Below are 25,753 nucleotides of genomic sequence, written 5' to 3' on the forward strand. Positions count from 1 at the left end.
CGTCCAGCGGAGCGGAGGAGAGGTCGGTGATGGAGACGCCGCTGCACGCCCTCACGGTGAGCAGGAAGACCAGGTGGCCTTTCCCCGGGCCCAGGTCCAGCGTGCACACCTTCCTGTTGTTGAGCGGGACGCTGGAAACATCTACAGAAGCCCTGAGCAAACAAACACGGCTTTAGATCAGAGTTTGTATATTTACAATCAGATTTTCATGGAGATAAATCTGATATTTTTACAGAAACAAATCACGTAATTCAGATTTAATTAATTTTTAGATGTTCAAACGGTCTTCGTCTTTCTGTAAAGGCTCTAAAGTTTCGCTGTGTCTCAATTTATTCTCTTTACCTGATCAATAGCCAAAACCGAAAAAAAAATTAACTTAATCACGGAAACATCTACAAATTTCCACCGGCCCCCCGGCTCAGTCATAAAATCAATAATCTACAGTCTCAACAATTTATTTGTTTTGCTAAATTACATCTTAAGCCATTCTAACCGTGTGGCAGCACTGTCATGTGACCCTGTGTGACACTTTTCAGTCCATTTCCATAAAGTCGAATGAAAATAGAAAAGAATAGTTGTTGGTGAGAGCTAACGCTCCCAGGACAAGTGGAAATTCTGTGAAATATGACTAATCTGCCAAGAGTCTGGGACTGTTTTCACATTGATATTAAGAGAAACTATAAGACAAGACGTGATATACACGACAAGATACCTGAGAATGAGTTAAAATGTACCCAAATGAGGCAATAAATCATTTATGAGATGCTTAAAAAAAAAAAAAAAAAAAAAAAGTGGTAATTTTAGTTATTTAGATGTATTTATGTGAAGAAAAGTTTTCCATTACAATAAAATGTTCAAATAGTTCAAAGAATGTCAGGACATCAAACATTTTCAACTCACTGAATCTGGTATTGTTTGCACAGAGTTTTGACATCAAGAACACTTAAAAAATTGATTAAATTCAGTCTAAAGTATCAGCCAAAGTTAAGGGAAAGTAAAGAGTCTGCTGCCCTCTAGTGGTCAAATAAAACATTACTGTTCCAGTCATTCTAGGAACTCAAAACATTTAAATTCACTTCTAAACCGCTAAATAACGATGAAGTATAATATACTATCTAGTGCTCTGGAGTTTAAATAAATTGGACATCATGCTCACTATGTTTTTTTTTTTAATGGCAATACTTTATGAATCAAGTGATAAACATTCAATAAATGGTTAACAGAGTTTATAAATACATTTATTAAGCTTACTACCAGTTTACTAATGTGGATTTGATCACACTTTAGATAAGGTGCTGCAAAACAATCAAATGGTTAACAAGGTTTATTAACACATTTATAACGCGTACTACCGGTTTACTAATATGATCTTAGTAGACAATGGTCTGACTGAGTATTCAATATTCTCATTAACACTATCAGGTATTTACCAGATACCCATAATGCTAATAAATATTTTAATTGCATTTAACACATTATTAATGCAGTAAATTAATCATTTAGTTATTAAAGGTTCTTATTAAGCTTATTAACACATAAGTCAGTGTGAGACATCTATAATGCTATTAAATGTCTTACTAAAGTGTTACCAATTAACTTTTTACATTTAACAGGAAAATAACTATTAAATTAAGTATATTAAAAAAAGTTTTTTCCATTTGCAAGTCAAATCTTATAATATAAGTGATGATGGAGTGATTATATATTGTTTTTATCAAAGTTTATCAAAGTTTCAAATAAGGTAATTAGCATTTAAGTTTACGCTTAATGAATTTGTATTAATTACTGATTTATCAACATTATTTCATTTATGTTGGATTTCACAAGCTAATTTAATCATTTATCTTATTTAGACTTTAAGATTTAATAAAATCAGATTCACTTGTATTTCTTCAGTCTGAAATACGAGTTTGTTTGTGCAAATTATTACTAGTTATTAATTTGTTCTATTTTTCTAAAATTTTTTAACAAAACCCCTAAGAATAAATTGTTTTTGCGTTTATCTATTTTCAAAAATCTTTTTTTTAGCATTTTTCAGAGCTAGCTATTTATTCAGAGCACAATCCGTTATTATCCGTTAGCATTTGAATGATTTTCACTATTTTTTTCTGTTTCTTTAGCTTATTAAGCATTTAGCAAATAATACAGCAAATTTTTGTATATTTTAACATCGTTCAGCATTGATTTTTTTATTTTGCTGCTTTCAAGAGTACATCATTTAATCAGATTTTTGCGTGTATTTATATATACTTTTCAAAAGGTTTAGGCCCTTTTAATGAGCAGCATCCAGCTTATGCAGCATTTTCTAACACTTTTTAAAGATATATTTTTTTCAGATTGCAACTTCACACTTTGACATCAACAGATAAACTAAATTACTTTTCCTGTGCATTAAAGCTTAGTTCTAATAAGTTTTTCTGTTTAAAAGTAAACGCTCGAGTGAAAACACTCACGTTCCCAAACACTCCCCGCTCTTCCGTCCGTCTTTAGAGCAGAGCTCCACCTCCATGTAGTGCGGACTGTCTGGAAACAGGTTGAGGGTGAACTTCTCTTTCCACTGAGGGTTGCTCACTTTGTCGTGGTTCTGTGTCAGAGAGCAAAAGTTTCAAAAAGATTAATTTAAGTCCCAATAAATGGTAACACAGCTGTAAAGTTGTAAACTTTTAACCCACATTCACACGTTTTTGAGTTAGCCTCAATAATATGTTCTGTTTTCTTTCTGGATTCTCTCTTGTTACGTGTAATCAAACATTAGGCTTTATCAGCAGAGCTATCAGCTCAGACACGTTTTAAAATGAACTGAAGGTCGTTTCACAGTAGTACTTGCAGTTTAGGTTCATGTTTTTGTCTGAATGTCATTACTGTGAAAGAGAAAGGCAGTTCGAGTAAAGCTGATGTTACAAACCATTTAGTCAAGCTTCAACAGGCTACCTACTCAAAAACAAAATATTTCAGATGACTGAGATTCTAGAGAGCATGACCAGGATGGTTTTAGTTTACGATACGAGCAGACACAGACCATCAAGCATTTGAGAAGTGAATGTGAAGAGGAACTTGTTTCTGTGATTCCCCCAGAGGCTCAGAAGAGAAAATAAAAATAATATAATTAAAAAAAAAAAAACGCATTTATGTTTTCATACTATTGTCTCAGTGGATGAGTAAAATTAGAATTATGCGGAAAACCATTTACGCTTTCGCTCCATGCAGAAGTTTAGGTGTTATTTCAGTTTTCTTAAGAAAAGATGTGATCTTCCAGATTAAAAACGGACTAAAAGTGAAACTGAAAACAGCAGATTTTCAGAGGCAAAACAAAAAGCATGAAAGAATGCAGAAAAACTAAACAGAAACTTCAAGCAAAAGACAACAAAAAAATCCCTTTATAAAACAGAAACACAACTTGAATCTAGATGTAGATATTGTTTTGGTAAAAGAATCGAGTTGTTGAAGAAATTTATAGAAGTTTATACTACTTCTGGGAGAATGAGCTCTGAGTCTTAGGGAGAAATTATAATAAAATACAAAAATATTAAATCAATAAATCCAAAATTAAACACTAAATAAACGCGACTGTTTTACCATACATATCAAATAAATGTTTTGTTTTCATTTTCCCAGATCACTTCGGTGAATCTCTAAGTTGCACCTCCCATGATAGTCCACTAGAGGTCAGTGTTGTTTCACTTTCAACCACTAGTTTGATTTTAGAGTGAAGAAATGACAAAATAAACTGTAAAAAAAGTCAAGCTACTAAATTAATGTTAAAACATAAAAAAGTAACTAATCTTTTATTTTTTCTTGATTTCAATTATGTTGGTTAAACAAAAATACTTATATTTTTATTTTTTTTAATCATCATTTTTAATCCTCCATATAATCCATTTCTTCCACTAATCTAAGGCATGATCTTCAATAACATTTGAATTTTTAACTGATCACTTTTGGAAAGAGATGACATATTTCAGCAAAAACTGCTTTTATCATTTGTTTTTAAATTGATTTATTAAAACAATGAAAATCAAGGGGAAATGATCAACATCAAGACAATTGTACTTCAAATTACAAGAGGAAGTGAAGCAGAGAAAACAAAAGTCAACACTTCTTGTAAAGTCTTCATAGAGGAAATTAAAGTTTTAGAATTGCAGAAATTATGGAAATAATGTGGGGAAAAAAGAAAATCAGAGGAAAATCCAAAGATTAGAAGTGGATTTTTCAGGTGAAACAGAATGAGAGGAGCTGTGGTGGTACCTTGCTTTTATACAGCTGCTCGCCCAGTTTGAAGCGAACAAACAGATGACCGCTCTGAGAGTCCACTGGCAGCTGGACGCCGCCGACCAGCGTGACCCACAGCACCGAGGTCCACAGCTGGCTCCTCTTCTGAGCCTCCGTCAGGCCGAAGCTGTTGAGAATCCCAGACTGCTGCAGGACAGCATTTGAAGAAGAAGCGGATGAGAACTCGGACTGAACCAAAACATGGAATATCTATTACTGATCAAACTGAATTGGAATGTGTTTTTTATTACATAAATCAATTGACTTTTGTAGAAATTTGGTGTGTTTTTGACAAAAAAATATATATATATTTTCGGTTTTCAATTAAAATAACTTTGATAACTTGAGATTTGAATTGATATGCTTTGAATAAAACTAAAACTGTAAAAACATTTTTTGGAATGTCCATCTGACAAATCGGTATTCAATAGATTTGTATTTATACAGAGGCTTGGACATGAAATTAAATAAAAAAAGAATTGTTCTCTTAACTTAGCATTTTGTGCTCACAAATTACCATGTTGAATTACCATCGAGTTAGCTTCATGTGCGCACGAGTTAGCATCTTGTGCGCACCAGTTGGTATCTTGTGCACACAAGTTAGCATCTTGTGTGCAACAATTAGCATCTTAAGGGCTCAACTTAGCAATTAGTGTACAAACTAGCATTTTGTGCGCACGAGTTGGTATCTTGTGCACACATGTTAGCATCTTGTGCACACAAGTTAGCATTCCTGTGCACATAACTTAGCATTCCTGTGCACAGGAGTTAGCATCTTGTGTGCAACAATTAGCATCTTGAGGCCTCAACTTAGCAATTAGTGTACAAACTAGGATCTTGTGCACTTAAATTAGCATCCTGCATACAAGTTAGAATCCCGTGAATCTTATGGAATCTTGTGCTCACATATTAGCATTTGTGCACACAAGTTAGCATCTTTTGTGCACGAGTTAGCATCTTGTGTGCGAAAAAATAGCATTGTGTGCACATAAGATAGCCCCTTGTATGCACAAGTTAGCATTTTATGCTCACAAAACAGTATTTTCACAAAATACTAACTTGTGCGCACAATATGCAACTAAAATCCTAATTTATGGCCATAAAATACACATTTGTGCACAGAGAATGGCAGGGACGACCAACCTCAGTTAGCAAGAACAAAAACACTCAATAAACCAGCATTTATAAAGAAAATTTCAATTATAAATCAGATATTCTTCAGCATCTCTCATAAAAACATACATTTGCAGACATTTGGCTGACGTTGAAGTAAATAGAGGTCAGTGTAATCATGACGCCGACGCTGCTGTGACTTTCATTGTGGCGCATGCACATGCAGGAACATGCCTGAGCTTAGCGGACACACCTGTTGAGCAATGTAACAGCAATGCAGCAGCTTTCCAGACAAAGACAGAGCATGCACAAACATCTGCCAGCTGTTCTGCTTCATGAAAAGCCCAAGCAGGAATGAGGTTCTTGTTTTCACTGCACTCAGACAGTCATGCGAATCATAACAACATGCAGGAATAGCGTGCTGAGCAAGAAAAATATGAAATCAAAACTCTTTAATTGAGAGTGAAGCATCACAGTGTCTAGTTATTTAAAAATACTGCACTTCTCTGAAAGTGTGACGTTGTGCTGCCCTCTGGTGATGAAAAATAAATATAAAAATAATATTTAGGTCAAAGGAAAAAATAGAAAACCATCAGTTATAAATAAACAATAAAATTTGGGCTCCTTTATAGGTTAAAAACTGTCTAATTTCCTTCTTTTGGTTTGTTTTTTAGACTACAGTAATCAGAAGCTGCCCTGTGACATCCCTCATGCCTTACCGCACTACTTCGCTTCCGACACCACCTCTGCTGGCAGGAGCATGCATGTTAGGTGCAAAACAAAACGACAGTGGTTAGTAGGCCACAGACAGCGATGCTGCACAGATGAAGTCCTCCTCGATGCCATGCAGGAGAAGCAGCGGCAGGCTGGCCATACATTGCCTTTCTTGCTGTCCCCGTTCCTGGCCGTGAGGGTCAGGTCGATCAGCACAGAGCCCATGTCCTCCTCCAGGCTGCCGGGGTCGTCCAGCCGCAGAGACAGCTCATGGACCCTGGGGGGGGAGGGGAGGGCATCGGATGTTGCATGAATGAACAGATTTTTGGTGGGAAGTCTGATCTTTTTTGGAAACTTCTGAACTAATAGAGTGTGATGTCACTCATTGAGAACCGTTTACTTCTGATTCCAACCGAATAAAGTCGATTCAGTCACCATGTTGGAGCCAGATGTCATCAGTGAGCCGTGACTGGTCCGAGTTGGACTCCAGTCAGTGACTGTACGGCACAGGTCTGCAACCTTTAACATTTTAAGAGCCGTTTGGGTGGAATGCGTGCGTGTGCCGCATGAATGCGCCGGTTGCTTTTTTTTGTTTTTTCTTTCTCCGTTTTGTTTCATTTAACCAAGAGAAAATATCAGAGCCTTCAAAACCAAAGTAACGGAGTAACGAGGGTTTCTGTAGTCCAGTAACTGTAATTTATTGCAGAAATTTTAACTTTAGTTCGTTACGTTCCTCTGTTGCTGACAAAAGTAATTAAATTACAGTAATGCGTTACTTTGTAATCCGTTACCCCCAACACTGTGGCTAATTTAGGCTTTTCTTTTCTTTGTGGCTATTTTGAAGTTTAGCTATTTTTTCAGCTAAATACCAGCTGTTTTGGCTAATTTAGTCTTTTTTTTAGGTTTTTAGGTAATTTTAAAGTTTAGCTAATATCAACTACAGTGTTTTTAGTTATCAATTTCAGCATCTTTAGCAGCTAAATTCAGTTTACATCATTCACACCAGCATTTTTACAGGTAATGTTATATATCTAGCTCATAATTATGTTAAAAAGTTACGGTTTTAAAGTTTAAAAAATGTAGTTTTAGTGTGTTCAATAAATGTTTATCTTGTTAGGTGTGTTTTGGATTTTGGCCCCTTGTGCAACTGAGTTTGACTCCTGCTATAGAGGTTCATGTAGGTTTCAGAAACTGAAAGAAATCTGTGCAGAAGATAGGACACTGAAGAGATTGATTGATAAGGTTAACAGTCAATCAAGACGCAGAACATTGTTTAAAAAAAAAAAAGCAAGTAAAATTAGACTGAAAACACCAGTGAAACTGAGAAACCACGACAGGTGAACCGCGATAAATCGAGGTAACAACCATAAGACTGTGACTGTTTTGGTCAAGAAAATGCTCCTATTTTCTCTTAAACATTTGTTTAGGGTCACACAGCTGAACTTGACTAACTTGTCCATCTCCAGGTCGCTCAGGAGGACGCTGGCCGAGCCCATGAAGTCGTCCGTGGTCAGGTCACGGTCGTACACCTGCGTCAGGATGGAGACGGTCAAACCCACAGCAGGAAAGTCTTCAGCTGTAACAAGGACCCGTTTGGGTCTGGAAGGTTACCTTGATGTGAAGTTTCTGGGTCAGATCCTTCACAGGCAGATGGAAGCTCTCGTTCCAGGCCGGGTTGAGGCTTTTGTAAACCACCTTACTTTTGTAGAAGGTTTTTCCATCTATCTTGAGTTTCACATAAGGATCACTGGTGCCTGGAACAGAAACGTGATGAAGAAGAGAAAGGTTTCATCATTTCAACCGTCTGAGGGATGAAGCTGTCTGGAGTCTTCAGGGGGAAAAATGCATTTATGATCACTGAAGATCTGCAGAAAGAGAATATCAGAAGAAGTTTAGACAATAAAGACTTTTCTAGAAGATATGAAACAGTTAAATTAGTGCGGATCCACTGGTGAGAACTGAATGAATGCCATCATGAAGTTTCTGTTTTCTTGAAGCCGAGTTTCTTCACTAATTGGGATGTAAATCTCACAATAACAACAATTAATAATTTGTTTTTAAGAAAATACTTCCAGTAATAGTTCTAAAGGTTTTTATGCACATAAAACACTTAAACTTCTCTTAAATAATGCTTTTACATCATTGTTTTTTGGGTGATGTTTACCTAAAACGTTGCATCTTAAGGAATTTTTCTTTTATCATTTCATAAGAAACACGGTTTTCTGTGACAGGAAGGCGGCCTGGTCGGGTCAAACCGTCGCTCCTCTGATGTGGTCTGAGAAAACCACAAGCTTCAGCATTCAGCCGCTTAAGGGTGTCAGAGCAAATTTCCTCTGAAGCCCCCCCCCCAACGGATATATTAGGCCCAAACCATGATACTGCAGCCGTTTGCAGAACCCTTTCTAATTACTGCAAAAAGGAAATCCAGAGTTTGTGACACTTCTGCTGCACAGGAAGAAGATCGAGTTCTTTCTCCATCTCAGGGGTTTTTTGTGGTTTAAGTGTTGACTGAACTTTGCGTAAAATTCTCCACTACATCAAAAAACAGATAAACAAATCAGCTTTTAAAAAGCCAAAGTGATTTTTTAGGATACTAAACTTCCACATAAACTCAAGAAATAAATAAAAAAAAAATAGGGGGTAATTTTACCAGAAAGTCATAAAAAAATGAAAGTGGAGTTCTTTGGAGGAAAGTTAAAGTCTATTAGTTGTTACAATCCCAGATGTGTGAAATTCGTTCTCTGCATTTGACCCATCTCCTGGGGGAGGGGTGAGCAGCAGACACAGCTGCACTCAGGAAACATTTGGTGATTTAACCCTCCCAATCCAACTCCTTAAAGCAGGGAGGCACTGGGTCCCATGTTTTGTCTTTGGAATGACTCGGCCTGGATTTGAACTCAAGACCTTCCAGTCTCAGGGCGGACACTGTACCACAAGGCCACTGAGTGGAGGCTTGATCGGTGATGAAGGCCGTCCTGAGATGACTGTACCTGTTCACCACAGTCAGCTGAGGACCTGCATGTGTCAGAGCAGCTTTGATAAACTGCAGAAAAGCATGAATTCTTAAAGTCGCACCCACTTGTTGAGAGCTTCTATGGCCTAAAATTAAGGATGTAACGATTCTTCAAGAATCGGCAAAAAAAAAAAAACGATTCAAACTCGTCAACATGTTCATCAATGCAGAATATGTAAAACTCAGTTTGTCTCGGCCTGTTTAGAAAAAATTAGAAAAAAGCAGAGCAGCTGAAATTTTTCATGCAGGTCTGCTGTGTGTCACATCCCTACCAATAGTGGGAGGGATGCTGGGTGTGGCCTATCTGAAGAGACGGAAGGGGCTCTGTTATTGGTCCCTCCCCCTCTGGTAAATCCCTTTTGATTCAGATTTTTTTAGTCAGTTTGACGCTTTGATCCAAAATGATTTCAGTTAGAAAAGAAAAATTGTCTCAACAAGACATCTTAACAGACAAAAATTCTGGTCCTCAATATTGAGTTTTTGCAGTGCAATAAAAACTCAAATCATCGATGCTTAGAAGAATACTAAAGAAATAACCAAATTCTTTCCTGCATGCAGAAATCCTTTCTTCAGCTCAGCTGATCAAAGGACAGATGTCTAGATCAGGGTTAAGTAACTCCAGGTCTCGATGGCTGCTGTGTCTGTATGAGTTCACGATATTAAAGCCCTACTTACCAGCTCCATAGCTTGTAGTAGAGTCTACGCCCTGAATCTGGAAGGTTGCGAGTGCCTCCCGTAAGGGGTTGGATTGAAGGGTTAAACCATCAAATGTTCCAGAGTGAGGCTGTGTTTCCAGCTTACCGCTCTCCCAGGGGAAGGGTCAAATGCAGAGAACAAATGCCACAACTATACGACTAACTACTCATGACTGATTACCTGATTCAGGTGAGTCCAGCCAATTAGAACATTTCAGAGGAGGGTATGTCGGGAAACATACAGGAATGTAGCCCCTTGAGGCCTGGAGCTGCCTGTCCCTGATCTGGATGAACAGGACTGGTCTGGAATCTTCCATCTCTGCTCCAGGACTGAGTGACCACAGTGAGGAGCTTTACAACCGACACCTTTAACACTTTGTCCTTTAAAGTTTTTCCTGACTGTAGAAGTAGAAATTGTTGTGTTTGGTTATGCTCAGAGGTTTTAGAGTGTAACACCGGGGGTTGTGTAAAGTTCCCTGTAATTAAAGCTTCCCCTGGATGGTCTGCTGTGGAGAAAGTGACATTAAACACTGACTGTTTACCACCAGAATCAGCCTCTATGACAGCTGCACAGGACCGTCACTGAGAAGTATGGGTCTCATAGACTTGTGTGACGTGAGCGATGGTCGGAGGAATTTCACCGAATTAGTGTAAAAACATATTTACCATTGGCAGCAGTTCAAAGAGCTTCTGGTTTCACATTAAGGTGGTAAAAACATGATCGACCTTTCTTTAAGTTTATTTGATTCCTATTCAAGAAACTTCAATGAGAATGACTGTATAAAACTGTACAATACAGAGTTTCAGTTGATGGAGGCACCTTGTGATTTTTAGCAAGAATAAAGTGAAAGTTTGCTTAAAAAGGTTGACAAACATGGGTCTAGAAAATGTATTTACTAGAGACTTCAATCCTTTTATAATAATAATGCAACTAGAAAAGTTGCATTACCTGCACTAGTGCAAGTGTGAAAGTAGTCGCTGAACATGCTAAGCTTTTTGATGAAAATCGTGATGCAATTTACTTTAATCGCTGAAGGGATTTGCTGAAAATGCAAAAGTGATTTGCAAAACTTTAAATTTGCTAAAAGACTGTAAATTTTGTTAAAGAACAATGAAAGAACGCTGAAGTTGACCTAAATTTCTGAAAGATTTATAGTAAAATTGCTTAAAAATCCCTAATACGTGTCAATTTTTTCAAAAATATTTAGTGTGTTGTTTAAATATAAGCTAAACACCAAATTAGCGCTGAATAAACCTTAATAGATACAAAATTAGCAAAAAAAAGAATTAGCTTGTTGCTTAAATACTAGCTAAACTCCAATATTGCCTGAAATTGCTCAGTAATCTAATTTAGTCAAAAACATTAGAATGTTGGTAAAATAGAAACTGAATTCTAAATGTGCCAATAAAAACCCCAGTAGATAAGAAATTAGGCAAAAACGTTAGCATGTCGCTAAAATATTAGCTAAATCCAAATCAGCATATAAAACCTCAGTAGATGCCAAACTAGCCAAAAAAGCTAGCGCGTTGCTTAAATACTAGCTAAACTCAAAAATAGCCTAAAATTCCTCAGTAAATTTGATTAATCTAAAACTATAGCCTGATGCTAAAACAGAAGCTAAATGCTAAATTAGCCAATAAACTCCAGGAGAAAACAAATTTATCAAAAACATGTGAGCCTATTTAAAATATTAGCTAAACTACAAATTAGCATAAAAAATGCAGTAGATGCCAAACTAGCCAAAAAGCTAGCATATTGCTTAAATACTAGCTAAACATTCCTAAAAATTCCTTTATATGCTAAATTAGTCAAAAATGTTAGCCTGTTGCTAAAACAGAAGCTAAACTCTAAATTAGCCTTTAACACCCCAGTAGATAACAAATTAGACAAAAAAGTTAGCATGTTGCTAAAATATAGCAATATTAGGTAAACTCGAAACTTATTAAAGTTGCTATAAAAGATGAAAACATAGCCTATGAATACATTTAAAGGCTTGTTGCTAGTCTACTTAAAATGTTAAAATGTTTCTTATTTATTTCCTATGGGGCATATTTTATAGGATTGAGTTTTTACGTGCTGAAAAACGTTGAAAAAGGAGCAGGAGAATCACAATTATTACTACTTGAATAATAATAGTCGGCCACTCAGACAAAGACGAGTGCATGGATCGAGTTCAGGCGTAAACAGCTTCTCTTTGTCTGTTACATGACTACAATGCAGTGAAACCGAGTCCGCCATGTGATGTAAATACAGCCACACACAAAAGGCAAACATCTGATCACATGTCTACTGAGAGTGAAAGGGTTTAGGGCGCTAAACGGCGGGCGTGGCTCCGACAGGTCCTGCTCTGCTGCGTGGAATCCTGTCCGGCTTCTTCCATGAGCCAACCCGACACCGCCGCGCTTCCGTTTCTCTTTCAGGAGCTCGCCGAGTATTCAAACAGACCGTCACAAATGAGGTCAGCTGAGCACACAAGCCTGCAAGCATCAGGTATCAGGAGGAGCTTTTCCAGAGCAAAACGCTGCAGCTCTCCACCTCCATGACTGAGCTGCAGCTGCTGCATGTGGAGCGGCTCTATAATTCATGAGGGTAAAGTGGACTTCCCTGTCGCTGAGCCTCATTAACATACATGAGCGTGACAGTGGGAGCGCACAGGTTGGGCCTTACCGCAGCGGTCCCTGACGACCAGGTTGCGACCTTCCTTCAGGTTGATGGAGAGGAGGAAGCACTTGGAGAAATCCTGATTCTCTGCCCAGTTTGAAATCTCCGTTTCCATGTCAGTCTGGAGACACAAACAAAATGAAAACCCATAAGTGGATCTCTACTTTAGGAAAAAGGGGATTTTCAGTCTAAAACGGTCAGCTTTAGGAACTGATTTGAATAAACACAACATGAAAACAGCTTTAAATTGGAAGAATGAAAATTGTTTTGTAAGCACTAAAAACATCAAAGGAAACGTTATGAAAAAATGCCCCCAAAAATAACATTTTTTGCCAGAAAAATAATTCATTTTGGAACGCAATATAAGTGCAGCACTATGATAAAAGTTTTCCCCTTTTATTGCCCTACTAAACTGCTTTTAAAATGTACATACATTTTTATGCTTCATGCGTAATAAATACGATTCGCGAGACATCTTTCATGCCGCCACCTGCCCGAGTCTGAGGCCGCAGCCACATGTGGGAGGAGCTACCAGGTAATGTTTTACCATGATCCCAGCTTGAACATGAAAGGGTGTCTGTGGATATTTCACAGAGGATGTTGACAGACCAGGTTTCTTTTTGGTGAAGGTTTCTACAAATCACGACTCTATGTCTGGGTTTTGACATTAATCAGACATTTTCCCTGTACTGGGGGCTTCACTTTCACCCCGGGGGCGGAGTCTGGATGACAGCCGTTTCCGCGGTGTTTCTGTGTCTCTGAGTTTGAAGGCTTTGCATTAACCAGAGAGAGAGAGAATAATAAAAACAAAAACTGGGACATTTTTTATTATTGTCTCAATGAAAATAAAAAAATATCAGAAAGTTCAGGAAGAAAATAATAATAAAAAAATAATAAGTGATTACCGTAGTTGACTATTAAAATAATCATTTATGGCAGCCCTACATGGAAGTGAAAACTGGTGATCTGTCCAGAGTATATCCCGCTTTCAAACAACAGTACCCAGAAGACCTCTGAAATCCGCGGCTCCAAAGGGTTAAGGAAATCGATGGAAGTTCAGGACAAAATGCTCACATTGGATTAATATTTTATCCACTGATCGGGTCACTGAAAACGTCAGGTACCCAAAGATGAGTTCCTGACTGGCAGATTCGACGACCTGTCAAAATGTAGATATTTGACCTCCGGTTGTGCTTCCCAATTCGCGCCGCTCAAGTCTCGCTGTGGCCAAGATTGCCTCAATCTGAGTCTGTGCCATTAAGTTAACATTAAAACTGTCCGCCTCTGCAATGTTTAGTGTAAACAGCAATAAAGTCCAACTATGATCATCTTCTCATCTATTTTCAAAGAGTTTCCAGTTTCCTGATTCTGCCGTTTTCCGCCCAAAAAAAGTTTATATATATAGATATATTTTTTTTTTCTTGGACAAAGTTTCTGATCGTTAGAAACTCACTTCCGAGTTGTGGGAGGGATTTGTTAGCAGGGAGCAAACCCGCCCCCTCTTCCCATCCCCCATTCACTGCTTACATGCTTTCTCACTAGCTTATGAGGGCTAACATTCCGAATCCAACATTAGCAGGGCAACAAAAATGACGACCAATTCCAGAGCTATCTAGTTTTGAGCCAGATTCCAGCTCAGACAAGAAAAACAAAGACGTTCATGGATCTATATGTCTGCAAGTGGATGAATCGAGATGATGTGGAGGAGGCAGCCGGCGCATTTTCTACGTTACAATCTTTGTCAAATGACATCTTTTCATCTGCTCCACAATATACAACAAAACTTAACATTAGAATCCTAATTTTCTTTCTATAGGTCACAAAAATGCTACAAGAACCTGTTTAAAACAAAACAAAAAACACAATTTTCACACCTTCACTCTAAAAGCAGAAGCTTCCTCTCCTGAAGTTAAACTGAACATTGTGACGTGAACAAATCAAAGCTGCTTTCAGAAAGAGGAACGGCCAAAATCTAAAGGTTTTTACTTACGTTTTGCTTCTACTCGACTTTTATTCTGCAGGATCATAACTACTTCTGCCACAAAATCAAATAAAAGCGTTTTTTAAGGCGCTTTTAAAGAACTGACTGAGAATCTGAGCTCAAACCCTCGGAGCTTTGATTAAAAATTCCTGCCTCCTGCGGACTAAACTGAAAAAACTCCTAAACCCCATGATGGAAAAGGAGGAATTAACTTCAGGATTAAGATGAAACTTTCTGAGGAAACATTTGTGGTGGTTCAGTTCTTCAAACACCAGAACTTTGGATCTCCATGATGGACAGGACTTCTAAAATCTCCAGATGAGGAGATATTCGCAGAGAGTTTCAGGAAAGTTGGAGGACAATAGAAAAAAGTTTAAAAGTTCATGACTACAGTCGATGTCATGGTTTAGATGAGAAAGTGAAAGATTTCAGAGCATCATTCCAAACAGTCATTATCCTCCTGATAATGTCCAAAGGTGAACTCTGGAGGAGCATTTTTAACTTTTAAAGAAGACAAGATGACTAATGACGGATTCCCGGTCGGACAAGAATGTGTGCCTCAGAGTCACATCTCTATGAAAGCAGAAATGTTGCAGCTAGAGTGAAGCTGGAGTAAAAAGCAAATGTGGAGAAATGTGATTGTAGACGATTCAAGTACCTGGAACAGCTTCACCTCCTCGCATTTAAAGTTTCACCAAAACTCTGCTACTCTAATAATTGACTGGATTGCAAAATAAAAGGGGAAATAAAAGAAATGAAAATGAAAACCGAGTTGAAAGATCAGCGTTTAGAGATAATTACTTCCTGCAACAAAAGCACAGAGCAAATACTTTCATCCAACACAGAGATTTTCCTCGAAGAGTTTTTCTTCTTTTTTCATCCTTCACTGGAGTTACACTTCTTATTGTGTTAGCTTCTTAAAGTGCACTTCTCCAACCTTTTTGGAGCAGTTAATGTTCTCCATCAAAGCTCTGGATTCAGTTGTGCTGCAGAACTTTGGGTTTTTGTCACATTTCTGTCTTTCACTGTCAAATGATCCTTTGATGCATTTCTATTTAAAGTCACCAGTCAAGTTTTCAGCACTGAAGCTTCATGTCAACAGTCAGAAAATGAAAATGCTCTCTATCAAAGCTGTCACAAGTTTTCCTCTTTAACACAAAGTCTAGAGAAGAAGCTCGAAACAGTGAAAATTAAACTTTCAAAGACTAATTTCAAGGAAAATTGTGTTCTTGGTAGGTTTTGTTTGTGACATTTTTCTGATGAAGGATGAATTAAAACAGGATTGTCAAACTCAATCACACACGGGGCCAAAATCCAAAACACACCTGAGGTCGCGGGTCGAACAGGATAACATTTATTGAACACGCTAAAACTACATTTTTTAAACTTTAAAAATGTAACTTTTTAACATAATTATGAACTAGATATATAGCATTACCTGTGATAATGCTAGTATGAATGCTGTAAGCTGAATTTGACTGCTGAAGATGCTGAAATTGATTGATAAAAACACAAAAGTTGAGAGCTAAAAATGATCAAGTTAATAACTGAAAACACTAAAGCTGACAGCCAGCTAAAAAAATAGCTAAATGTCAAATTAGTCTAAAGAACAACAAAAAACCCACTTTGTTTTAGCCAAAACAGCCAACTTCAAAATAACCTAAAAAAAAAAAACAGAAAAAAACCTAAATTAGACAAATACAGCCAGCGTGTTAATATTTATTTATATAATTTTAAAACAGCCAAAATAAGCCAAAACAGCTAGCATGTAGCTGAAATATTAGCCAAACTCCAAAATAGCCTAAAAAAATCTTGGTAAATGCCAAAATAGTCAAAAAAAGTCACCAGAATGCCCATTTTTTAAAACCGCAACTTTTTAACATAGTAATTATGAATAAAAAAAGGCAGAAATATTATTCCAGAATAAATCAACTTAAACCTTAAATAACTTTCAATATTTGACTCTCCATGAAAATATATTTTGTCAAAATAATACGAGTTAAAAGTAAGCGCAAGAAAAAAAATCGGGCCATTAATAAAAGTAAATTAAATTGATCTGGAGGGCCGAATCCGGCCCCCGGGCCTCGACTTTAACAAATATGTATTAAAAGAAAATTAATCTTAAAATGACATTTCTAAGTATTTCTTTTTCATCTCATGAAGAATCAGGAGCAGACATAAAAAGGCATTTATAAATTAGTGTATTTCTTACGTAGAAGATAAAATGGGCGGGGCCACAAGCTCCCTGCTCTGCTCCATTCTGATGCATCCACTTATAGACAAATGGATCCACGTATTGTACATAGGATGTGGTTTTTAGCACAGTTTGGCTGAGGGTGCGACTTTTATGTGATTTTTAAATATATATACAGTATATATTTTTCCACTAACAACTGCTAGAGGGCACTGTGTATGTGTGTATTAGTATTTGTTACTGATAGCAATGCAGAAGAAGAAGCTCAAAATCGACACAGGCGATAAAGAATTTTAACAAATTTAGTAATTTGAAATGATATAAATTTAATGTCCTTAATGCAATGGTTATCTGAATAATTGTTCATTTGTTTCACTAATAAACTAAATTCCTTCTATGTTTCATTAACCTAAATACGGTTACAATAAGGAAGAGTGTAAATATTTAGCTTAATCTATTTCAATATTAGGATTTGTCTTTCAAGATGAAATGTCTGTTCTTGTTACTTTATTTTTTTTATTCAAGTTCTCCCAAAAGTCTGACTTATACAGTTGCAGGAGAAAGTATGAGAACCCTTTTGGAGTACCTCAAATTCTGTACAAAATAGACAAATGATTTTTTTTTTATCTAAATCACAACAATGGAGAAAAACTTTGCCTGATTAAAACACACCAAAATGTGTTTTCATGTTTTAATTGAACACATAAACCAAGTAATTCCAAAGGGTCCACATATTTTTCCTACAGCTGTATATGACTTTTTAAAACTATTATTATGGATTTCTTTTTTAAATCTGCAACTTCAGAAACATATGGTACGTCTTTGTTTTCTTCATCCGAGCTGGCATCTGGCTCAGAATAGTAACGGTGATGTTTGGTTGGGGGTTTGAGGGGCTTTCAGCTAGTGGGGCTGCATGTTAACAGAGAGCTCTCAGTTACGGGTGATGGGACAGGGGGCGGTCTCACCCACAATGTTCTAGAAAACAACACAGGTTTTTGATTTTGCCTAAAAATGACATAATCATAATTGGAAGACAACTGGAGAAACTTCAAAAGACGATCAGGATAGAGACTGTAGTTCAAAGTTCTCCACACCTGAACCAGGTACCCCGTCTGGACCGGAATGCTCTAAAGTGGAGGGTGAGGTAATGGATTATCAGGAAAGGTGGACTGGGCAGGATTAGCTCTCAATGTTTGTATTTGTTTTCACAACAGATCAGGTGTTTTGGGCCACTAACATGGGTCAACAGTCCCAGTTTACAACACCCAGAAAATAAACCAACAACAGAAACATGAGCTGGTGGGAGGCGTGTCGGGCTAAACCACAAGGCTTCCACAAACACAAACGTTCTTTAGGTAAGAAGCTCCACAGAACCTGAATGCTTGGAGGTTTTAGACCTTTAACAGCACGACTGTCGATTTCATTCGTCATTAACTTCCATTCAAACTTCCTGTATGAATCTTAAGGCCCCAAAGAATTACCGACCAACAGAAGTCATCTAGAAACGAACAAATCCAGAACGCATTTTCAACCTGAAGGACAAAACTGAAAAACGAGGAAGTGAACTCTATTAATCTATTTTAAGTGAACAAAAATGCATTTCCTGTTGAAAAGTGATCACTTCTGCTGAAAAATGCTGCAAAACTTCAATGAAAGGCGAGTCAGTTCACCTGAGGCGCAGCAGTAGAAGTGAAACAGAGACGCCATGCGACCATATCTGGGTGAAGTATATTAGCGTCATAGTTTGATGTTTTGGTTTCTTTTTTAATGTTTTCATTTTTTCCAAATAAAGATCTTTCCTTCGAAGCCTCCTCGGTCACACCGGCAGGAAAAACAAACCCCGATGTGTCGCTGCCTGCGTCCACGTCGCTGGTGAAGATCAAGGCGGCTCCCAGAGATTGATCAGCTGGCTTTTGGTTGCCGTAGCAACCCTCCACCTCTCAGGTGCAGCGGCTTATCTAATGACCCACTCAAGCTCCTTCTCAGGGGGAAACAGCCGAGCAGGAAGCACGTGGGACCATTAACGGAACAACATTTACTAATCTCTAAAAACAAATATTTAAAGCGACAGCCTCCATCTTGAGCCCTGTGACCTCTACCACGGCTGACAGATGACCTTGGTACCATCAGTCAGCCATCAGGACACTAAACCATGTAGGATCATTCCAGAAACATCTGTAGAAGAATGGACCACCTTCAGATCAGCTGGAGATTTTTTTTGGAGAAAGCTTTCGGAGGCATCCAACCGTCCATCATCCGGTGCAGCTCTGGCTCAGGTGTGATGAAGCACGCTTATCGGTTCGGACGTTGCTAGAAGAAAAAGCTCTCGACTGCTCAGTTTGTGACCTTGGTGGTGGGAGGATCGTGGTGTGGGATCCACTCTCAGTTTCCAATGAGAGGAAAAGATTTTGGAAAATGTTATCTTCCCATCTCTGCAGGTGGAGTCCTGACCTCCACCTGATGTAATGCCTTAAAGAGTGAAGGACCTTTTGTCCAACATAAATAAGATGTTTTTCTAGAAGAACAAAGCAAACACTACAAAACCTGAGAAAAACCTTCCAGAAGCTTCATGATCCCGAAGGAGATCCTTCTGTAAATAGACGGTAAATCGTCTTATATGCTGGAGAGTTTTGGAAGCTCTTTGGTAACCTTTAACACCACCATCAGGGATGGTCACGTTAGCAGAACTTGATCCAGTTTAACCCTTGTGCTATCTTATGGGTCCAAATGACCCAAACCTTACACTGACGTGTTCTCCATCCCATACAAATGTGAATGAAGGAGGACAGGATTTCATGTCTGCCACAGACACCAGAGAAAATCAAAAATCAATGAGAAAAAAAAAGGTTCAGTGCTTTGTGTTGTGGGGTAAAGATGACCCCACTTTCAATGTAAACATGCCTACGATAGAGTAAGGGTTATTAGAGCTGTAACAAGTACCAGAGTAATCGGATTCTCAAGATCTGCTCCTGAAGATCTGAGTTCAAATATTCGCGACATCCTAGATCGCTGATTCATAGTTTTTTAAATAGAGTACAGTAAAATATTGTTCGAGAATTATGTATTTCTTGCTCTAAAATCCAAAATAATGTTGGATTTTAAGTTTATGAACTAAAACAAAACAGAAAGAGCAGCGCTACCGTCAACAGAAGTGAACATATCTTTGTGTCGGTGAAGCTGAAAAAACAAATTACTGTTTACATTCTTTCGGTTATGGTGACTCTTCAACAGTTGGCACAATTAATGTAATTCAAGCGGATTCTGAGGCGGAGAAACGCACTGATGTGCTACATTACACAGCTGAATGGCGATGTAATCGATGTGAATCAGCTGATTCTGTTGTAGAAAAACAACATTTTCTAAAGGATTTGAACCAAAATGTAATGTTTAAAACATAAGATGTTGCAGAACTTTGAGAATAGAAAAGCTGTGGAGAACATTTTCAGGTTTTTTTTGTGAAATGATCCAAAACAACAAAGATTTTTTATGCCTTTTATATTGCTTATATTACTGCTGAACTTAACCAGAAGGTTGACAAAAAAATCTTGTTTATAGCAACAAATACAATTTATTTTTATCTAAATCTTTGAGTTTTTATCAATTTTGTTCATTCTGATCTGTTCTAAATAAAACAAATTATTCATATAATTTAAATTTTCATACATCCAGTAAAACGTTATAAACATAGCAACAAACAATGTATTAAAAAGTAAGAACCGTGGTTCGATTCGTGACTCGGATCGCCACCCGAGCAACGATCCACCGCCCTGAGGGCTACCTGGGTTTTCTTGAATAATTTCTGTTATATGTTGGATTTCAAAACGTTTCCAGATTAATATGGACTAACTGACACCTTTTAAGGTATCAAACATACTTGGAAATTCCAGGATTGGAGTTTCATGGACGTTGAAACGGTTTGTGGCGGCTTCACCAGCAGAGGAAATCGATGAAATGGTGGAAGCAACAAATCATCAAGACAGATGCGGAGTCTCGAGATCACAAGAAACGATGATGTCGATGATAAATCTGAATTTTTGTAGACATTTCTACAACTCATGAAGTCAAACTCTGGTTTGGAGTGTATTAAAGTTTTCCACGTATTCTTAAAAAGGTAAAGTTTGCAGTCAACTGTTGATCTTGGAGATGCAGCAGCATCCTGCTCCCCACAGTCAAGAGATCTATGCAAATAAAACCTGACACCTCACCCTCCCAAATGTGCAGCAGCACTGCTGCTTCAGCTTATCTTCTTACCTGGAGCTACAACAAACCAGTGTCTTTCAAAGTTTCTACAAAAGGTTTTTTACCACATATTCAATAGATTAACCCAAAAAACAGAAGTAGACTTCCTTAAATGATTTATCTCCTGGACGTCTTTAGCTTCCATACCTGTGAATCTGGAGAGCAGTCCACGGAGGGAGCTTCGGGGCTGTAGACCGAAATCATCTCCGGCAGTGCCAGCTCTTCCGCTTCCATACCAGCTACAACTCTATTGGAAGTGTCTGAACTTCTCCTGTCGTCAACGTTCTTGTTCAAGGAGTCCTGAGGAACGGCACCGTCTGTCGAGTCTCCAGGGACACTCAGCCTGTTTTCATTTTTAGCCCCGCCTTTTTTCAACTTCAGGCCCTTCCCGATCTTTAATGTGTGTTTACTAGACTTGATGAGTGGAGTGGAAGGGCTGCTGCGGCTGGAGGTGTTCTGCTGCTGGATCTGAGGGCTGTCCGTCACACAGGAGTAGTCCTGCTTCATGCTGATGAAGTCTGGGACGGAGCAGCTCATCCGACGGTCCATTTGCTGACCCAGCTGGTCGCCCGTCTTGCTCAGGCTTAATTTGTTTCGCCGGAGCATAATCTTGTGGCGCAGATTTTGCAGCACGTTGGGCCTCTTGGACTCCATGGCGGACAGGAGGCTCAGCTGGTTTCTAGAGTCCAAGCATTGCTGATCGCTGTTGAAGGAGAAGCAGAGAGGGGCCTTATAGTGAGGGACGTTCTGCAGTAACACAGTCAACTACAGTTCATGAGCTTTATTGTTCACAGAGGCCTGTAATTTTCATCATAGGTATACCTCAACTATGAGAGACAAAAAGATAAAAAAAAAAAAAAATTAACTGTCTGATTTTTAAATCATTTATTTGTAAATGATGGTGGAAGATAAGTATAAAGCTAAACTTAATCCTTTGTTGTATACCATTTGTCTGCAATGACAGCAGTAAAATGCTGGTATTTTGGTCCATTCCTCCATGCAGATCTCCTCTAGAGCTGCGATGTTTTGGGGCTGTTGCTGGGCAACACAGACTTTCAGATTTGACAATAGTTCTTGAATCTTGAAGTTAGTAAACAAAGTTTGATTTCTGCAACTCCAATCTTGCACTCCAATAACTAGTGTGTATATAGTTGCATGAAATGATTTATTTAAAATAATCAAATCAAAGGGGAAAAAAGTGTTTTAGTCCTGACGAAAGATCTAAATACCCTTACAGAAATTCTATATATTGTTTTTTAGTTAACATGAAGCATGCAGCATATTTTTATTTTTTGACAATGACTGTGTATGAAAACTGGACTCTAAGTGTGACGTTAACCAGACTTCTGGTTCCAACCGAATTAATTCAAATCAGTTGCCATTTTTTCCAGTGCTGATGCTGCCATGAAAGCAGTGACTGATCCGAGTTAGTCTGAGTCAACCTATCTTTCTATGGCAACCACTCTAGCCAATCAGGAGTGAGCTTATTAGAAGTTCACATCCCCACCACTGAAAGATGAGAGAATCAGTCAAACCTTTCGAATGTTGGTCGCTGAGGCCATCTACTTTTATTGAGGCTTCTGATTGGACAGTTTATAACTTGAATAACTTACACTATGGAAAAAATATTGTTAAAGGACAATAAAGATCATGTTAAAATGTTTATCAGAGCAAGAATTTACAAATAGAACGACCCCGTCTGCTATGGTGTTCCAAACTTCCTTCACTTACTTCAGTTCTCAGATACAGTTAATGTTCTAGAATCCTATTTTTTCTTTAAGAACCCATGACATATTTTTGTCTGGGCTTTTAAATTTAATGTGACTCTGCTGTAGACGGAAGCTAAAAGAACTAGAGCTGGAATGTCCAAATGTTTAATCATTGGGGGATTTGTTTTCCTTTTTGGGATTTAAATACTCTTTGGTAAAAACTGTAGAAAACTCAATTTTGCTGCTTTGATTGACTAATAGAATCATTGGAGCTTTATTATAAAAAACAGATACCCTAAGGAAATAGGAATGTTTTGTTCCTTGGATCTCATGACAACCACTGAGGGAAATCCATGCAAACTAAGGGAAATGATGTTTTCAGGGATCAGAAACACAGCTGGGAACTCCCCGGTCACTGAGGCCTGTTATCAGCTTTTAGTGTTTGCTTGGCTTTGGTTGTGTTATAACATTAGCGCTTGACCAACCATCAAAGCCTGAACCTGTAAATAATCTACAGCTTTAAAGTCAGACCTGAATTTTGGAACTTTGCATCAAACTACATTTAGCTTCTTTATATGTCCTTTGCTTACTTTAAGACTTTCACTTTGTGGTCAAGTGTCGATTTCATTACGTAAATGCGACCTGAAACCACCCCTCACAATCTTACCATTGCTGTTCCCATGGAGACTAAAAAAAAAGCAAGCTAAGTTTTGCATGTAAGTTGAAACATGCAAAACTCCCACATCTCTGGCTTAAGGAGACCCACACACCTCTGCAGGTGAAGCTCCTTGAGTGACTGTAATATCACACTTCGAGGCATAGGGGGCACTCTTCAGGCATGTGTGTTTTGCAGACACCCTGATGGAATGACTGTGTTTAGTACTTTGGTTTATCACTTTTGTTTGTGGTCTTGTTCCTCGTGACGTCCAGCCATAACCAGATGTTTTAGCACCTCCATCGAGAGGGCGGGGCTTGTGTTATTTGTGGGGTAAATTGTGTCATTAGGTCACTGAAACCAACTTAAACCTCATGTCATGAAGCTGAAGCGGACTGACTAATGTGGCATTTCTGGTATATGGGATATATTAGGCTATGAGGACATTATGTCGACATGAGAGCGGCTTAATAAAGTTTATTTTAATGTTGGACATCAGCACAAACCGATGACGCCATGGTTTATCTGTCTACATTCTTCCTCCAGAGGCCTCCAAATGAGTGTTGAACAATCAAAAGTCCCCATCCTTTTAGTTCCTTTATTCAAAGAGGGAACTGTCAGAGTCGAGGGACAACTGTAGATGCCAAAAGTTCTCAAAAACGCTTATCTTTCATGGAAGTCATCATGAGAGTGACTGTCTGGCTTGAACAAACGCACAGTTTGTTGCTTAAAGAGACAGTAACCACTGCCTTATCTCAGTGAGTGTTATCGTAAGCTTTTCCATCAGAGTTATGACAGATATGAGCGCACAGCATTTATATTATTCATGTCTGCTTTGAGAAAGTGAGTGAACTGATTGCAGCTTAAAGTTGGAATTCTCTGGCCTGACCTACATATGCGGATTACATGTCGGATCACTGAGGAGGGAGCGGATGGAAGCCTGACTGTTTCAGGCTGTTGCTCAACTCATGAGTGATGGGACAACTTTCAACATTAATGACCAGAAAGGCCGACTCATTGTTCGAACTCGACCGAGTGAGTAAGGACTCAACCGTAGGAAATGACTTTCACTATATTCCCATAAGTATTGACTCACATGTCTTGACTCCATAGGAACTGATCCCATCCCATTCCTAACCCATAGACTTCAATATGATGTGGGTCCAACTTTTGCAGCGATTACAGCTTCAACTCTTCTGGGAACCACAAGGTTGAGGAGTGGTTATAGTGTTTATTTGTATTAGTAACATACACTTAAAGGTAATGACTTCAATTAAAACGCTCCAATTAAGAAACAAAATGCAGAGAATTTTAAATGGCCTTTTCATTTTAAAGAGAGATAGATAACAGCGGAGATAAAAAAATTACAATAATCATCTCAAAGTTTTTATGCTGGAGAACCTACAAATAGTCCGTGACCAACGGAGAACTGTAGTAATGAGCTAGTAAACAGTAGAAAAAGAAGTAGAAGCCCCTCCCTGCTTGTTCAGTGTGAACTCAATAGGCAATTGCAAGTGTGTGTTCAGACACCTCAATAAACAAACAATATATTACAGTTGTTTTGGACATTTATTCATTATACTACTGAGACCAGCAGCTCTTAAGGTAGTGACAACATGTAAAAAATGTGTAAATTTAGAAACTTGTTTTTTGTAATCCGTGTTGCATAAATCCTGCCGAGTTCTGTGAGTTTCAAAACAAAACTTCCTGAAAACAATTTTTGACTGACAGAAATGAAATAGTCTCTTGTTAAAGCTCTTTTTGAGAGTTTTGATGCCGTTTTGAGACAGTTTTTCAATTAAGTTTGTCATGAAAATCCACAAATTTGCACATTTTTGCAGCTTCAGCATAGAGATGAGACTTTAACTTTCTTTTGTTCTGACCCATCAGAGCAGAATTTATTCTAATTTAAAGACATAATGCCCTGCACAGCACCATTAACCATCATAGAACCATCTGCTGAATTATAGCGCTAGAGCCTTGTTTCCACTAAGCGGTCCAGGACAGTCCGGTCCGGTCATTTGAGCTTAAAGTGGACCCATTAAACAGAATCGAACCATACATCTTGAGAACTCCCATCTGCTGTAGATCCACTGAAAAGTGGAACGGAACGGTTGTGACAGCTACCTGTTGATTGGCACCATATAGTTCTCATTTAAACCAACTTTTCCCCCTTTTGTAAACATTCGAGTTTTTGCGGTTTCAATCCCACACGCAATCATCTTTCTAACAGCACTAAATTCCTGTTATACTCAAAGAAGTAAAGCAATAGAAATACAAGCGCTGGATGACATCCATTGTTGTTGCCGTTCTAGTCGTCGCATTACGCTAGCGGTCTACACCACGCGTCTGGCGTGAAAGCAAACCGCTCAGTGGACGTGAGGCTTAACTGAGTGGAAACGCTCACCAGATTTAACTGGACCGTACCGTACCTTACTGGACCGGGCCAGAAAAGAAGCTGGAAAGACCCACTAAAAACAGCATAATAATTTAAAAAAAACCCAGTGGG

At 38.2% G+C, this 25,753-nt stretch overlaps 1 protein-coding gene across 1 annotated transcript in view; it reads right to left on the reverse strand.

Annotated features, from left to right (window-relative positions):
- Positions 1-25,753, reverse strand: part of mctp2b (multiple C2 domains, transmembrane 2b) — a gene marked incomplete in the record, with an annotated part of 56,354 nt that overhangs the window by 19,305 nt on the left and 11,296 nt on the right. The window contains 10 exon segments of the mRNA XM_036211361.1: positions 1-152; positions 2,454-2,584; positions 4,246-4,416; positions 5,885-5,914; positions 6,102-6,128; positions 6,259-6,373; positions 7,549-7,625; positions 7,708-7,850; positions 12,473-12,587; positions 21,028-21,583. Of these exon segments, the coding sequence (XP_036067254.1) occupies positions 1-152; positions 2,454-2,584; positions 4,246-4,416; positions 5,885-5,914; positions 6,102-6,128; positions 6,259-6,373; positions 7,549-7,625; positions 7,708-7,850; positions 12,473-12,587; positions 21,028-21,583 (1,517 nt within the window).

This window comes from Oryzias melastigma, linkage group LG3, assembly GCF_002922805.2.
Source record: "Oryzias melastigma strain HK-1 linkage group LG3, ASM292280v2, whole genome shotgun sequence".
In the NCBI taxonomy this organism is placed as follows: domain Eukaryota; kingdom Metazoa; phylum Chordata; class Actinopteri; order Beloniformes; family Adrianichthyidae; genus Oryzias; species Oryzias melastigma.